Source organism: Telmatherina bonti (assembly GCF_933228915.1).
Source record: "Telmatherina bonti genome assembly, chromosome: 7".
Taxonomy (NCBI): domain Eukaryota; kingdom Metazoa; phylum Chordata; class Actinopteri; order Atheriniformes; family Telmatherinidae; genus Telmatherina; species Telmatherina bonti.
In genome coordinates this window covers 10,897,667-10,913,233 of record NC_136625.1, presented here as the reverse complement: position 1 = coordinate 10,913,233, position 15,567 = coordinate 10,897,667, and the positions used below count along the sequence as shown (strand labels likewise).

General features: G+C 39.5%; 1 protein-coding gene across 1 annotated transcript in view; it reads right to left on the bottom strand.

Moving 5' to 3' along the window:
• Positions 1-15,567, bottom strand: part of LOC306758651 (integrin beta-1-like) — a 35,618-nt gene that overhangs the window by 6,346 nt on the left and 13,705 nt on the right. The window contains exons 2-15 of the mRNA XM_079243991.1: positions 14,918-14,984; positions 14,422-14,507; positions 10,530-10,767; positions 7,610-7,780; positions 7,282-7,520; positions 7,028-7,183; positions 6,831-6,926; positions 6,650-6,739; positions 4,715-4,855; positions 4,223-4,425; positions 3,524-3,762; positions 3,205-3,427; positions 2,524-2,756; positions 2,058-2,224 (exon numbers count right to left, since the gene is read on the bottom strand). Coding sequence (XP_079100117.1) covers positions 2,058-2,224; positions 2,524-2,756; positions 3,205-3,427; positions 3,524-3,762; positions 4,223-4,425; positions 4,715-4,855; positions 6,650-6,739; positions 6,831-6,926; positions 7,028-7,183; positions 7,282-7,520; positions 7,610-7,780; positions 10,530-10,767; positions 14,422-14,507; positions 14,918-14,984 — 2,349 coding nt within the window. The remainder of the gene's footprint in view (positions 1-2,057; positions 2,225-2,523; positions 2,757-3,204; positions 3,428-3,523; positions 3,763-4,222; positions 4,426-4,714; positions 4,856-6,649; positions 6,740-6,830; positions 6,927-7,027; positions 7,184-7,281; positions 7,521-7,609; positions 7,781-10,529; positions 10,768-14,421; positions 14,508-14,917; positions 14,985-15,567) is intronic.

Here is a 15,567-nt window from a genome sequence, read left to right as displayed (position 1 = left end):
AGGAGATGGGAGAAATAAAGACCACCCTGACAGAAATTACACTAAAATATAAACTTGTGAATAAATCAGAATTCTCCACCTTGGATGTGTGGCATCACTTCTAGACGTAAAGCAGAAACGTTTGGTTCCGACATGAGAAGATGATTGACGATCATTCAGGTTGGATGATTGTGCAGGTGAACGCAGGTGAAGCGCTGACGTTCAGCTGCAGCAGAGACTGTCGTCGCTGAATGTGACACATTTCCATTTTAGTACCATGTTATGTAGCAACTCCACTAAGTGCACACATTTGCAGCTGTACAACAGGTTTCCCCCTGCGCATCGAGGCACCTCCACCTGCACCTCATCGGCCCGCTGGCCGCTACACCACGGCGTGTCTGGTTGTGGCCATATATGACCGTATATGAAAGATGGACGGAGCCTCCGGTGGTTAAAAGTGAAGCCTATGTGGAAGTGCATAAAACTGCAGTTCCCCCTTCATCCACTAGGGGCTGCAAAACAGCGAATCCCCATAGACTCCCATGACCAGCTTCACAGCAGAAATAAACATGTTTACAGCCTGGTTCAAAAATCCATTTTAGGTTTAATAGGTCAGGTTTACCTTCATGACAACTGTGGGGGGGGAGTGGAGCGAATTTTTTTCTAACTCGACCGTTTAAAAGTAATTTAATCTCAGAGTTCGGCATATTTAGGGGCGTGTCCTTTTGATTGACAGGTACCAAATCTCCTGCTTCAAGTAAGAAGAACGTAGAACAACCGCTGTTTTTAGCAGGTTAAAATTGTGACTTAGCTTTAGCCCGCTTACCTCCGTTAGCTGGTTAGCTCCTGTTATTTCTGAGTTAGCCCGGTTAGCTCTTAGCTACAGAAAGCTCGGAGTTCGCTCGATGTCAGTCATTCACCACAGCCCCCCTCTCAGCTCCACCTCTTTGTCCATATTTGTATTTTCCGGGTGAGACGACGCGCGTGCCTCTGCAAAGATGGCGACGGTAGGAACCGCCCACCGAGCTTCAATTCAGCTCTTCAGAAACCTACGGGTCACGGAGGCTACGTCCATCTCTATATACAGTCTATGATTGTGGCGCACATTCTGTTCTGCGCTCTGGGTTGGGAAAAGGAGTGAGCAGCCCTGACTTGTCAGTCACTTCCCTTTGAAAGGTGCCGGGTCGACTCCAGAGTCTCCATACACCGTGTTCATTTGCAGAGACATATAAGGCACTGTGCGCCTTTACATTTGGGTGCATTCTATATCCAACCATCACTCCATGTTTTGTATATCTGCAGGTGGAGGAAACACCCTGATCAGCCCAATGATGGACAACCACGTTGTTTTAATTGCAATTATTCATTTAGAACTTTATTAGTATGGCAGGTAGAGTCCGACTTATTAGAGTGATCTGGCTTCTATAACATGTAGAACTGCTTCGTCTAAGAACATATTTTAGTGGTTGCAGTTTTACTGGGTGCAGTAACAATATCAAATACACATTTTCTCAATTTTTCCAAATGCTGTTAATGTACAACATTCTGTGTAAAAGTTTACATTTGATTTTGAACAAATGACTCAAATTTCACACCATTCCTTTGGTTTTATTTTCTGCCTTTGGTGTCGCCGTTTCCTGTTTTATCCAGATGTTGGGCGTACTTTAGGGTTAGAGTTGAGATGGAGGTAGGAACATTTTACTGCCAAGTCGTGTTTTTACAAATCCCAAAAGTTGACTATAATTGGCGTATGCCGGGTTTTGGGCGTGTAACAGCTTTATAAATGAGGCCCCAGGTCTTTTACACCTGTGTTCGACACCTTTTAAACACATTTGGTCTGGTTTACATCATGTTTACATACTGAGTTTCTTGCTAACACACCAAGTATGACGTGTATAAAATAGTTTGAGAGCAGTTTAAAAGGAGAAAAGTGATCAATTTGATCCTATTTTTTCTGGATTATTTTTTCCTAGTGAAATTAATCTGGTGTTCTGCACACATGAACTATGAAACAGCTGCAATAAAGAAATCGTGACAAAGAAAAAGCTCGAGGTGGAGCGTCTGTGATCCGAACTCACCGTGTCCCATTTGGCATTCATCTTCTCCTTCTCAAACTTGGCAAACTCTCGGCGGTCGTGGATGATCATGAGCAGCTTCCAGATGAGCAGCAGGGCGAGGCCGATCATCACGATGCCAGCGACCACACCTGCCACGATGGGGATGATGTCAGGTCCCGTCGGGCACTCTGAAACAAAGATTCACAAAGACCCAGTGAAATCTGAGGTTTCTGTTGATAAAAATCCTCTTAATTAACTAAAAGAATGTGTAGTCATCATTTACTTTTGTACAGAATCCTAATATTTAAAAGTGAGAACGACAGCTTGCTGTCTGTTTTTTAGTTTTTAATATTCATTGGTTCATAGATAAATTGTTCAACCATATCCGGCTCATCACCCTGCCTCTTGGCCAATGATTGCTGGGATAGGCTCCAGCTCCCCCGCAACCCTTCGTTAGAACAAGTGGTTAATAAAATGACCGACTGACCTGGGTCCTGAAACACGTAGACCTCATTCGTGTCATTTCTGATGGCGTAAGTGAAGAAGATCCAGCAGTCGTTGGCATCTTTCTCTTTGCAGATTCCCAGTGGGTAGCTCTGGTCGTTGGGTTGGGGCAATTTTTTGCGATCGTCTACCTTGATCATCTTGAAGTATTTGCAGTCCTTCTCGCATGTGTCCTTCTTCGGTCCAGTCTGGAATGCTCTGCACTCCACACAGGCCCTAAGCAGACAGAGATGCAGTGTCGAGGTCATTCACTTGCCAAGAAGAATTTAGCTCTCCTTGATACTTGAGCCATAAAAAGTGAAATAAAGAAAGGGAGACAAAGACAAGCAGAAAACAACAGCAATAACAAGCAGCCTAAAAAAATATACAACTTGTTAGAAAAAGTAAACAATCATCAGGAGCACCTGCCAGAAGATCTGAATGCTTTTTTTTTTTTTTTTTACATTGGAACAGAAAGTCTTCAGGGAAACTGTGTAATGCCTGCTTGTTTCATATATTATTTAAAGCAATGTCATTCATCTTCATAATCTTTAGAAAAAGCCTGATACTTTCAGGCTTCTCAGCAGAATTTACTCACAATCCACATGGCCGAGTCTGTTGAACAACTTGCTCATGTTTCTGAGTTCTGAGCTGCTAAAGCTAACATGTAAGCTTTCAGACTTACTTGTGGTCTACGCAGACACCAGGACAGGTAGGACAAAGCTCGCAGGTAGGCCCTTGGAATTTGGAGTCTGTGCATTTGCAGGTTCCACACTCGCAGGTACCCCGGCCATTGCATATCTGTCTATTCTTAGCAAGGCAGGTGGAGTTATCAAGGGGGCAGTCGCAGGCACTGCCTGTGAAGTTCTCATCGCAGATGCATTTTCTGCACTCACAACGACCGTGTCCTGGTAGAGCACAGGAAGCAGTAAGTCTCACCACATACGAGTTCATACGAGGCCACCAATAACACTTCCAAAGGACCGTCTTTCTTCAGTCCTCACCTCCGCAGAGCTTGTTGTTGGAGCGGTCACAGTTGAAGTTGTCGCACTCGCAGTATTTCCCACTGTAAACCTCTGCAGGATTGTCCCTCTTTTTGCATTCGCAGGTACCACAGACGCAGTCCCCATTGTTGCTGCAGATATCTGTGCCGTTGTCTTTACGGCAGTTCGCATCGAGGTCCTCGGTCCGGACTTCGTCTTTACTGCACTCACAGAACTGACCGATCCGTCCCTCGTTACACCTGCCACAGGACGTACAGGGTTGCAGTTTTATTCAAGCATAATTAAAGCTGCTACAGGGACTGATGCAAATAAAATTAAATAAATGAAAATAAAATTCAAAGACTGATGCAAATGAATAATATAAAATAAAATAAAATAAGACAACATAAAATAAAATTAAATGCAAAGACTGATGCAAATTAATTAAATTTTTAAAAAAAAAAGACAACTGAAAGAAAAAATTACATAAGACAAAATAAAATTACATAAAATGACTTAAAATGAAGGAAGAAATAATATCACTAATAATAATAATAATAATGAACAGTTTACCTCCACATGAACTAAACAGTGTGTTGCTGAAACCTAAAACGTGAACTTTTTCCATTCTTTTTAAAAGGAAAGATTGTGTTTAAAGATGAACAGTCATGATTGCAGAGAACAAACAAATCGGACACATTTTCCTGGCTTCATACTAACTTGCAGGCTCCGCACTCAAAGGTCCCATTGCCCTGGTGGCACTTTTTACTGGAGTGCTCTCCGTTTGTAGCACACTGACAGTCACAGATGAAATTAAGAACCACCTCCACCTCCTCATTGAAGCCCAGAGGTTTAATCGTAATGATCTCAGGTTTTCCATTCGAAGGACACTTCTGGGATTCAATGGAAATCTGGAACTGCACCTGGAAACCAGAAAAACAGTCAGTAAATGCCCTCCAGAAAACATCACTAAGCTTTCTGTGAGGTTGTCCACACATGACTTTGATTACCAGCTCACGATGTGATTAGAAGGAACTTCTTAGCTTAATGTCCCAGAAACAGAACATCCAGGCTATAAAACACAATCTGATTTAAAACTCAGAGCTTTTTTTTTGCCTTCCTGTCTTTTGGATTTCCCCGCTTGGTGAGAGGTGTTAAAATATGTTTTTAAGACTTTCAGAGGAAAAGTAGAAGAAATAGGATCTTCATTACCTCGTCCCCGATGGAGACGTTGGAGCACTGCTTGCCTTTGTCGCCTGTTCCCACCTCTTTGTTCTTGCAGAAGGACTTGTAGGTGATAGAAACTCCATCTGGCAGCTTACTGTTTTCCAGAATGGTTTCAGATGATAGAGACTGCCAAGAGGAACATGAAGAAAAAAAGAGATTAAATACTCAAGCTAGGCTCCAGACTGAAACTACTGATCTTATAAATTACAACCAAGTGTAAAATTTCAAGTTGGAAAAAAGCAACCTGTACATCCCTCCAACCTGAATTTCATTGAGAGGACAGGGACAGATGAACTGAAGGAAAAGCAGCATGTCTGTCAGGCTGATCTAAACTGTTCAGTCATGTTTGATCATTTGGAAAGAAAAAAACAACTTAGGAAAACCCAACTACAAAAAAAAAAAATTAAAGTAAAAAAAATAAATAAATAAAAATTCTATATACATATATATACACATATATATAGATATATATATATATACACACACACACACATATATATATATATATATATATATATATATATATATATATATATACATATATATACACATATATATTTATACATATATATACATATATATATATATATATATATATATATATATATATATATATATATATATATACACACATAGACATATATACATATACATATATATATACATATATATATATATACATAGACATATATACATATATATATATATACATAGACATATATACATATATATATATACATAGACATATATAATAGGAACATTCATAATCCAACAGAATTAAAGATTAACCAAATAGAAATTGAGAGGGTGTACCGTCTTAAATTTTTGAGGGTGCATATTGACAAAAGATTAAATTGGAAAATTCATATAAATCATGAGAAAACTAAAGAGTCAGAAATAATTAGTATATTATGTAAAATTAAGGTAAATGGCAATAAAAAATTACTCCACTTATTGTACAATACCCTCATTCTTCCATACTTAAATTATTGTGTGGAACTATGGGGAAATAATTATAAAAGAGTTATCCAACCCATTTTTTTTCTGCAAAAGAAAGCAGTCAGAATAATAAATTATGCAGATTATTATGCTCTTTGTTCATTGATCTAAATATATTCAAATCTAGTAATGTAGCTGATCTTAGCACAGCTGTAGTTATGTACAACACAACAAGTTCCCTGACTGTATTCAACAAAGGTTTAAATCCAGAAACCTGCTTTAATCTAAGAGGAATTCATGTTTATCAAAAAAGTACACTTAGAACAGACACTGAAGACAGATGTATCTCAGTCAGAGGTGTAGATGTATGGAATAGTCTGGACAATAGGTTAAAGTCTTTAAAACAATGTTTAAATCTAAAAGAATATTTGAATATACAGTCTTAGAATTTAACAACATGTAATTTGTTTTTTTTTTGTCTCATTTCTTAAATTAAGTAAATTGGAGTGAATTAATGGAAGAAATGCACGTATGACTACAGAGAATTTACTTTGTAAAATACTTTCAAACTATTTTGTTCTTGCTGAAGTAGCTATAAGCTTGCTGCTTTACGCTGTAACAAAGTTGTAATTGTGTTTGGCTTTAATTAGTGTTTCACTTCAGCCAAAACTCTTCAGTCTTTGTTTTATGTTTGTATTTATGTCTAAGTTACGATATTGACCGACTGACTGAAATAAACTAAACTCAAATCGTAAGTAGGCCTAAAATGTGACTGTTGCATAAAAATGTATTCATGAAAATTAACTCCACTAAAATTTCACAGTAGTGACATCCCCATTGGTACTACTGCTGTTCTATTTGTGTTTTACTATCAGTTTTATAAAGGGAAGATCTCATTTCCCAACATTATCAGGAAATACTATGTTAAAATGTGTAAAAACATAAAAAAAAACTGCTTAAATTTGTGAAAACTTTACTTACATTGTAGGCATCAATAATGAGCTTGATCACATTGCTGGAGTTGGAGGACAAAGTGCCAACAGCTGACTTGGGAATGAGATTTTTCAGCTCCTGTATGAGATAAAAGAGACAAGAACAAAGACGATGAACACATCTGATCCATTGCTTCTCATTTTTAGAGGAAGGAACATAAAAATTTGACCTTGTAAACAGGCTGGAACTCCTCAGTCACAGCGAAGATTGTCTGGATATTGTGTTCACTCAGTTTCTGGACCAGATGAGCAATGGAGGGATAGTCCTGAAACACACACAAACACACATTATAGCCAAACGGTTGGATTCAGCCTGGCAGCGCTTCCAGGATACATTATGCAGGTCACCCCAGTGAAGTCTACGTACATAGTAGTGGCTCATGGTGTACATGTTGTTCTCCAGATGGCACTTCCCATCGTTGGGGAGGACGATACCTCCCAGTTTGCCGTCTCCTGCGAAGTGGAAACCAGCATCGGTGGAAAACACGAGCAGACGAGTCACGTTCCTCCAGCCGATTTGTTTCTGGGATCAGAACAAAGATCTCTCTTAATGTTTTTCTCATTTTAAGCCCCAACATTAAATTCATCTACTGGTTGCAAACCATCAAACTCATCGCTCACCTCGCATACCGCCACCTGCATAATGGCATCAAAACCCCCTTCTGGAGAGTCCAGGTTGCCTGAGATCTGCTGCTGACTGACCAGCTGGTTGAACTGGTCTCCCTGATTAGTCAGACTCAGGACGTTCTTATAGCTGAAGGGGCTGGTGCAGTTCTGGTTCCCCGTGCAGGGGTTGAGGAGCCTGGCAGGTGTGGTGCTGATGTAAGGCATGACAGTTTTCTCAACAAAGGAACCAAAACCTTGAAGGACAAAACGGAGGATGTAATGTCAGACATGACAACTCTCCAAGCTTATTTTTCAATGACTGGAGTTCAAACGTCCTCCTCACCAATCCTAAAGTCCGAGGTGATTCCCTGCATTTCCTTCATGAGGTCAGTGCCGAGGTTCTTAACATTTTCCAAATCATCTTTCATAGAGTAAGACAGGTCCATAAGGTAGTACAGATCAATGGGGTAGTCCTCAGCTCGCTTGAAAGTCAGATTAAATGTCTGCGGCTCACCTAAAACATAAAAAAAGAGAAAGTGTCTCCATAAAAATAGCATTTAAAACAAAGAAAGCTGACAGAAAGCACTGTACAGTCAGAGATAATTCATTAGATAATGCAGATAGGACCAAAAATGGACCAAAAAGCATGGAGTTTGGGAGGGTGGGGAATGAGATCCTATAGAGGAATTCAAGTATCCTGGGATTTTGTTGACAAGTGAGGGAGGAATGAAGCAGGAGATCGACAGGTGGATCGGTTATGCAGACTCTTCATCGGTCTGTCTTTGTGAAGGAGGAGCTGAGCCAAAAGACAAAAGCTCTTGATTCACTCGTCAATCTGCGATCATACTCGCACTGATGATCACAAGCCGTCAGTAGAGGTCGAAAGGACATTATGATAGACACAAGCAGTCAAATTTCGACCAAAGAAGAACCGGTGCTGGTGCTAGAGACAATGCTTAGGAGGTTCAGCTCCGGTGCTAGCAAAGAACCGGTTTTGGTTTCGACCGAAAGAGTCTGGTCAGTGCTGTGTCATTGCCGGCCGGTCACCAAGAACAGAATTCAGGATCTGGAATTGTGGGTTTCTTTTCGGTCGTTTATTGCTGCTGTGTCCCAGCTCCTTTATTTCTGGTCCCCAGAAATCTTCTGTAAATCCTCTGTAAAATTTGCTAAAATAATTTGTTGACCAGTGGTGGAAGTCCCAGCTGCTGACGCACACACCATGAAGTGGTTCTCAACTCTGGTCCAGCAAAGAGCTGGTTAACCAGTGCTTAGGCAGTTGAAAGCCAAAGAACCAGTGCTAAGTCTGGCTGTGGCTCAGAACCAGCTCTGGAACGAGCTCGGTCGAAAAGCCCTAAAAATGAGACATTGAGCTTCTCATGGGATCGATCAGGATGATCTACAAACATCTCAGGGTGGATTCACACCAGGGTAGTCCACTAGACTCGGTCCGATTGGGGACTTGGCTCAACTGTACGAAACAGAGATTGCGTTGTTGCACTTTGGTCAAACAAGCCAAACCTTGAGAATAATACATCCCCACTCTCACCATAAGTGGTGCTACACTAGTATTTAGCAAAAGAGAAGAAGAAAACACTTCTTGTTCTTGTGAGTATTTACAGGCAGCTGTGACATATTTTCCTCTGACCATTTATCTATTAGTGCTTTTACTTTGTTATCGTTCCATGTTTTACAACGAGCCATTTCTAGAGATTCATGCGCGTTTGTTGCAGTAGTGTTTGTCTGTAGGGCCCAGCGTTTACCCACAATGCAATACTACGCCAAACGCAGGAAGTGACCTTTTTTTTTTCCAAATCAAATCGGACTTTATTTCTTAGGTGTTTATTAACCTTTTATCAGGCAAGTGACTATTTTTGATCACCCCCCATTTCATTTTCAGCATAACACTTTTTTTTTTTTTTTTTTTTTAATGTAACAACAGAATGGAGGTCTTGGTACATCCCAGTAGGACAATTTTAGGTTAAAATTTCTGATTTCATGGTATTTCATTGAGTGCCCTATAAAGGGTTAATGCCAGAGGAAACAAAGTGCTTTACAAGATAAAACCAAGTCATAAAGATGAAAAATAGTGCAAACATTCACACAAAAATTGATAACATAGCACATAAAAACTATTTAAAAACAGTCTCATGTTCTCTTTACCACACCAGGACAGACAACTAACCCCACCCCCACCCCTCCACCCAAGAACATGACTCCCTGACTACTGTCTCTAACTAAATGTAGGTGTACAAAATAAATAAACAGGACAAAATATAAAGTTATTAATAAAAATCTAACTTTTTGTGACTTTGTAGTCCACTTCCTGTATTTGGTCCACTTGAACGGACTGAGATCTGCGTTTGTAGGCGAACCGAGTCGGCTTCTTTGATCAGAATCAGAATTAATTTAGTGCTGTCACGTTTCCCCAAACGAAGTGGACTTTCCGAGCAAATGGGACTCAGATTTTAATCAAAAGGCCGATGTGAATGTGCGCAAGGGTGCATTCACATCAGGATGGTCCGCTAGACTTGGTCCCAGCACCAATGGGGACTTGGTTCTGTTGGGCAACATTATTCTGGACCGAAGATTGCATTCAGGCTGCACTTCTAAAACAAATCCGACCTTTTAATAAAAGAAACGTGTTTCAGTCTCCAACAGTTGCAAGAAAATATGGAGCTGCATAAAACAGTTGATCAGATGTGAATCAGAACTTCGACCAAATTCAGAGCCATCTATTATCCCATACGCTCCATGCAGGTCACTGTATGCTGAACCCACAATGCACTTTGTTTTTTAGTCTACTTGTATTTGGTCCGCATGAAACCAACCGAGACCTGCGTTTGTAGGCAGACTGAGTCCACTTCTTTGATCCAATTTGCACATTTTACTTTTCCCCAAGCGAAGAGGACTTTCTAAGGAAACAGACTCGAATTCAAATAAAAAAAAAAGCTGATGTGAATGTGTCCTAAGAAACGTGTAATACGTTGACCTTAGAGCTCTAGCTAAAATATAAGCCAAACAACTTCTAACCTTAAAAACCAGCATTGAAAAGTCCTCTGTACATGAACCAAGCATGGAGGCTAAACCTTGTTTCATTTATTCAAGCTTTTGATTCTTTGAATAAATACAGTAATATCCATCAAAGATCAGACATACAGCAGATAGAGGCTGGTTGTCCAAATGAAATTATCTCCTAGCCAGTTCAAGTCATCATTCAGCAGTTTGAGGCAGACTTGGCATGAACAGATGTGCTGGATATTTACCGGATCTGAGTGTCAGGGTGAGTTTCTGAGGCTGTATCTGGGTGATCTGATCGGGACTCAGCTTCTCAGGTTTCTCGCTCGTGTCAGTTGCCTTCTTGCGTGTAGTAACCGCTTTGTTCTTGTCAATTTTAATATTTCCACGAGGGTTCTCGATTTTGCTCCCATCACATTTTCTCTTCTTCAGGGACTCCAAATCATCGCAGCGGGCCGACTTCGCCTCACCCTGAGAAAGGAAAGTCTAAAAAAAGAAGAAGAGGATGTTAACAAATTACTCTAAACGCAAAATATGCGATATTCAGTACCAAACCATTGTTTTTTTTTAAAGATGGAGGAATTGAAACTGTAGGAATCAAGCCAGGGTTTAAAATGAAAAAAAAAAAAAGGTGTGTGGACACAAAGGTGGCAGAAATGTTCGAGGATTTTTAAAATTGTTACACCAACACCCTTTGTGGATTGAAACTTTGCACGTAGGTGAAAAGCTAAATAATAAAACTGAGAACTGTTGCATCGTACACAGATAAAGGGCTACAGAAATAAATCTGGAAATTTGTAGTTTATTTAAAAAGGCCTCTGCACTCATTCATGTTGCTAAAAGACAACTGATAGACTGTTGTTTTGGCTAATTTTTGGTTATTGTTTTGGCCAATTTTACTATTCTTTGGGTTTTAAATCCCAATCAGAAAAAATCCAGATACTCCGTCAGGCGGTGAAGCCCTTGAAAACCATCTCTCTTATATAAACTGCTCTGATTTGTAGGCTATTGTTCATAAGCAGGCCGGGATGAAGAGAAACAGATGACTGGCAGGGAAAGTCAGTGAGAATATGCTGTAGATTGGACGCACATGAAATCCCACAAGGCGTTGTGGAGAGAGAATCGGAGACAATGAATTCAGTCAAAAGCAAAAATAGCACTTTTGACCCAATTCTTTTAAAAGCACATGATTCAAATAAGCCTCCTATTTGTTCCTGTTGGTAACCATGCATGTTAGATGAATCTGAAGGATTAAAAACAAATCAGAACAATGAGCTAATGGAGACGTAGGAACATAAAATGGTCAAACTTCAGGTTTGTTTTGTTTTCATCAACTTGATCACACAGAAATGCGTGGAACCTTCTTAACGCAGTGAAGGAAGGCTGGAAGACGTCTGAAATACTGGATAAGATAAACGGTGAAATATGAAACCAAACGCACCCCAGAACTGTAGATATATGACCTTATTTGGTAAAAAAGGCAGCAACCAAACATGAAAATGAGAAAAACTGCTGCTGGTTTGTGTTTCACAATCTCAGAGTCTGATGTGAGTCAGCAGGTAGTCCAGATGGAGAAGTACAGACAGGAACAGGAATGTGCTTCTGCTCTGACAAATACCAAACATGAAAAGAAAAACAAAGGTAATGTAGCGTGTGGTCTGGCACCATTAAGCTGTCCAATCACAGATCTCTTTTTGCAATATAAAAGCTGAAGAATGAAGCCTGTAATAGAATATTGAGATGATATTTAGGGATATTTACTAAGGGTGGAAAATGACAATTTCCGGAGGGATAAATTGATGTCCTTCTGAGTGTTACATGATAAGACTGCTTCTGTTTCCAATTATCAGTCATCAAAAGATAAACAAGAGTAAAATCTTCTGCATATCCATATTCATGTCACTATTCCACCACATGAACTCAATCAGCTCATGGTGAGTGAAGACATCAGAGCGCTTTAGATACTGAAGGTTTGTGTCTTCTGTCTGTTTTCCTTTGAAACAAATCAGAAAACACAGATGGTAAAATTGATAGTAATAGTGTTGATGCTACAGATTTGTAAATGAATATATGTTTGTCTATTTGGGCACCAATAAATGAGCGCTTTATGTTAACTGTTTCTCGATGGGGCTGAATTTAAAGTGAAACTCAAGATGAGCGTTCAGATCAGAGACTGTAATAAATACAGAAAGCTAAACCTGAAAAAAAAAAAGGTGGCTTTTCTCTTTTTAAAGAGGCTCCAGAGCAGGTTATGAGCCCGACATCGATAGATGGTGATCAGCAGGTTTGAGCTTTCTGCTGCTGGAAACTCTTCATTTTTATTTTCTTAATGCAAATGTAAAATAAAGTCAGACAATATTTAACATGCTGGAGGGATTATATCTCTCGGCTGGCCTGGCAACGCCTCTGGATCCCCCCTGCAGATTTGGTTAATGAGGGGAGAGGGAAGTCCGGGCTTCCCTGCTTAGGCTGCTGCCCCCGCAACCCGACCCTGGATAAGCACCAAAGATGGATGGATGAATAAATATTTAATTCTGTATGTATTTATCACGATGATTAGATTAATTCATCACAGAGCAGAAACAACTTCCAGGATTCGAGAGGAAAAAACTAAACCAAGTCGCCATCTTCCATTTGGTTAATTTAATTCATTAAATAAAAATGGGAAAAACAGAGCGGTATCCCTTTTTCTCATTTATTGCAGGTGAAAAAAAACCAGCTGAATACATCAAATTCAACAACTTTATTCAGCATAAATATCCAGTAAAGATGAGAGGTAGCACTGAGGTCAGTAACCAGATAGAGAAGTTGTGGTTTTGTCTTGGTTTACTCAAAGCACAAGAGCTCTACTGCTCTCTACTCTACACTACTTACATAAAAAGTAGGGCTGCACAATATATAAAAAAATGTACCTTCCCCACCATATAAGTCTGTGAGACAAACATACTGCAACAACTGTCTAAACTGCAATAATCAGTGGCCTTATGTGTATGTTTAAAGGAAGTAACATGACACTGTTCCAAGTGCTGCCATGCAGTCACGTTCCATGTGCAATAAAGTTTGATTTTATTTGATTTGATCAACAGAGAATCAAATGGACTCTTACTGTGCTGGATGCTCCATTTAGAAGCTGATGGCTGCAGCTATGGAGCACGTGGAGCGATGGATGAAGTGGTGGAGCTTAGCGAGAGGAATGAAAGAAAATGGAGAAGTTGGAGCTAATCTGAACAGAGTGTCAGCTATATAGAGCTATGTCGGTTAGAAAAGAGATGACGAACACAGATACTCTGGCAAGACAGGCTGAATAATTGTAGCTGCCACCTTCAGTTCAACCACAAGGAGTTGAATACAGCAGCTGTTTTGTGTGTTGACCATCTTAAGGCACCGCCATTACTGCGAGTCCTAATCACATCTACTGGCATGAACAGCTGTGTGCACATCTGGACAGGCAATGGTACACAGTTTAATAAAGGATTGAGTTATTCTATTTTCATACTGGTCACGAGATCAGTGCATTAATGTAAACTATGATTCACCTGACAGAAACAATCCACACTGGGATTAAAAACAGAAATCTCCTCAGAATTTATCAAAAGCTGGCAAAGAAATGGCATTAAACTTTTGCAAAAGTCAGTTTTCTATTGAATCACTTGTCTTGAGGCTGCAGGACATCAATGTACGTGATCTGTTTGTGTTGCTGACCAGATGATTTTTAATTAGTAGAGTTACTAAAATAGATCACAAGATAGCAGAACTACAAAGGTTATAACAGCACAAGCTATAAAGTCCAGCAGATGTCTGTGCATGAGAGTTTAGCTTAGTATAAGAAAACAGAGTTTCATTTGATCTTATCGTCTAATATCTATCTAATATTATCTATCTATCTATCTATCTATCTATCTAATAAAACATTGGATTGCAAATTGTCCTAATAATCCTGGTTTTGTGTTTAATTAATCTAACCATGATCCCTTCCTCCGTATTAAAGTGAAATGTTAGACGTGTGTCATGTGATTTAGTTCCAATTAATATTAATATCAGCAACCAGCCCAGAGATATAAGACAAACAGTCAAAGATCCTCTAGAGAGGTTTCACTCCAGACAAAAAATCTTCACAGGATGTTGGCTGATTCGACTCACTTCATCCGAGCACCAGCCGCATATCTCCGAGACCTGGATGCATTCCCCACATGACTGTGCGTTTGCATTGATGCATATGCTTCCATCTGAAAGAGACGAGGAGAGCCAAGATGACAAACACATTTTCCATTACTTCACGAACAAACCAGCGTTGGGCAAAAAAAAAGGTAAGCAAAAAAAAAAAAAAAAAAAAGCAAAAGCAAATAGGCAGCCCCTCGGCCGGGTCTGAGAAGTGAGTCATGCTGGGAAAAGCTCCAAGCAGCTGACCGAGAGATGACTTCATCTTGTGTGGAAGCCAGGACGACTACTGCAGTCATAAAAACATGGACGGAGACTGAAAAGGGACATTTATAAACTGATAAAAAAGGACTAAAATAACAATGACTATATGAGATACAACACTGAATACGGGTATTGTGTCCGTAAACTTTATTAAGATGATGAAAATGGAGCAAAAGCAGAAGAAAACCTGGAAACTTTCATGTTTTCTGCTTACCTTGCTGTGCCCAGCTGCCAGAGAGGACTGTGGATAACGTCACTAGTAGAAGAAGATGCAGATCCATCTATGAGACAAAAAAAAACCCCCAAAAAAAAAAAAAAAAAAAAAAAAAATTAATATCTTATACAAGGAAGCATTTTCTCCTAGAAAACCTGTTTAGAATCAGAATAACTTTTATTGCCATTGTCTTTGAACAATTCACAGACTAGGAGCTTGTTTTGGTTATACGCTGCTGAATAATAAAAATAATAATAAAAACACTGAATATTAATATAAAATTAGAAATACAGCTATTTCACAACTATTTTACAAATAATGCAGCCAAGTCTAAATGACAATAATAAACAGGAAGTTCTGAATTTTTGGGGGTTTTTAGAGGTTTTCTTTCAAGAAAATGACACATGGGAAATAGCTTCTGCGAGGTATGATCACACGTCGCCTGCGAGTGCAAACACAGGAAAATGTGGTTATAAAACCAAGCATGCTTTTTATATCTGGTTTAGTTTTCAACGCAACTGCGAAACACACATCAGTAAAACCCTGCAGATTTCCAGCTACAAACTGGAATGACACTTGAACCGCATTCTTTATAATCAGCATTTCAATTCAGCCACAAAGAAAAACGACTGTTTTGTGACAAATGGGTT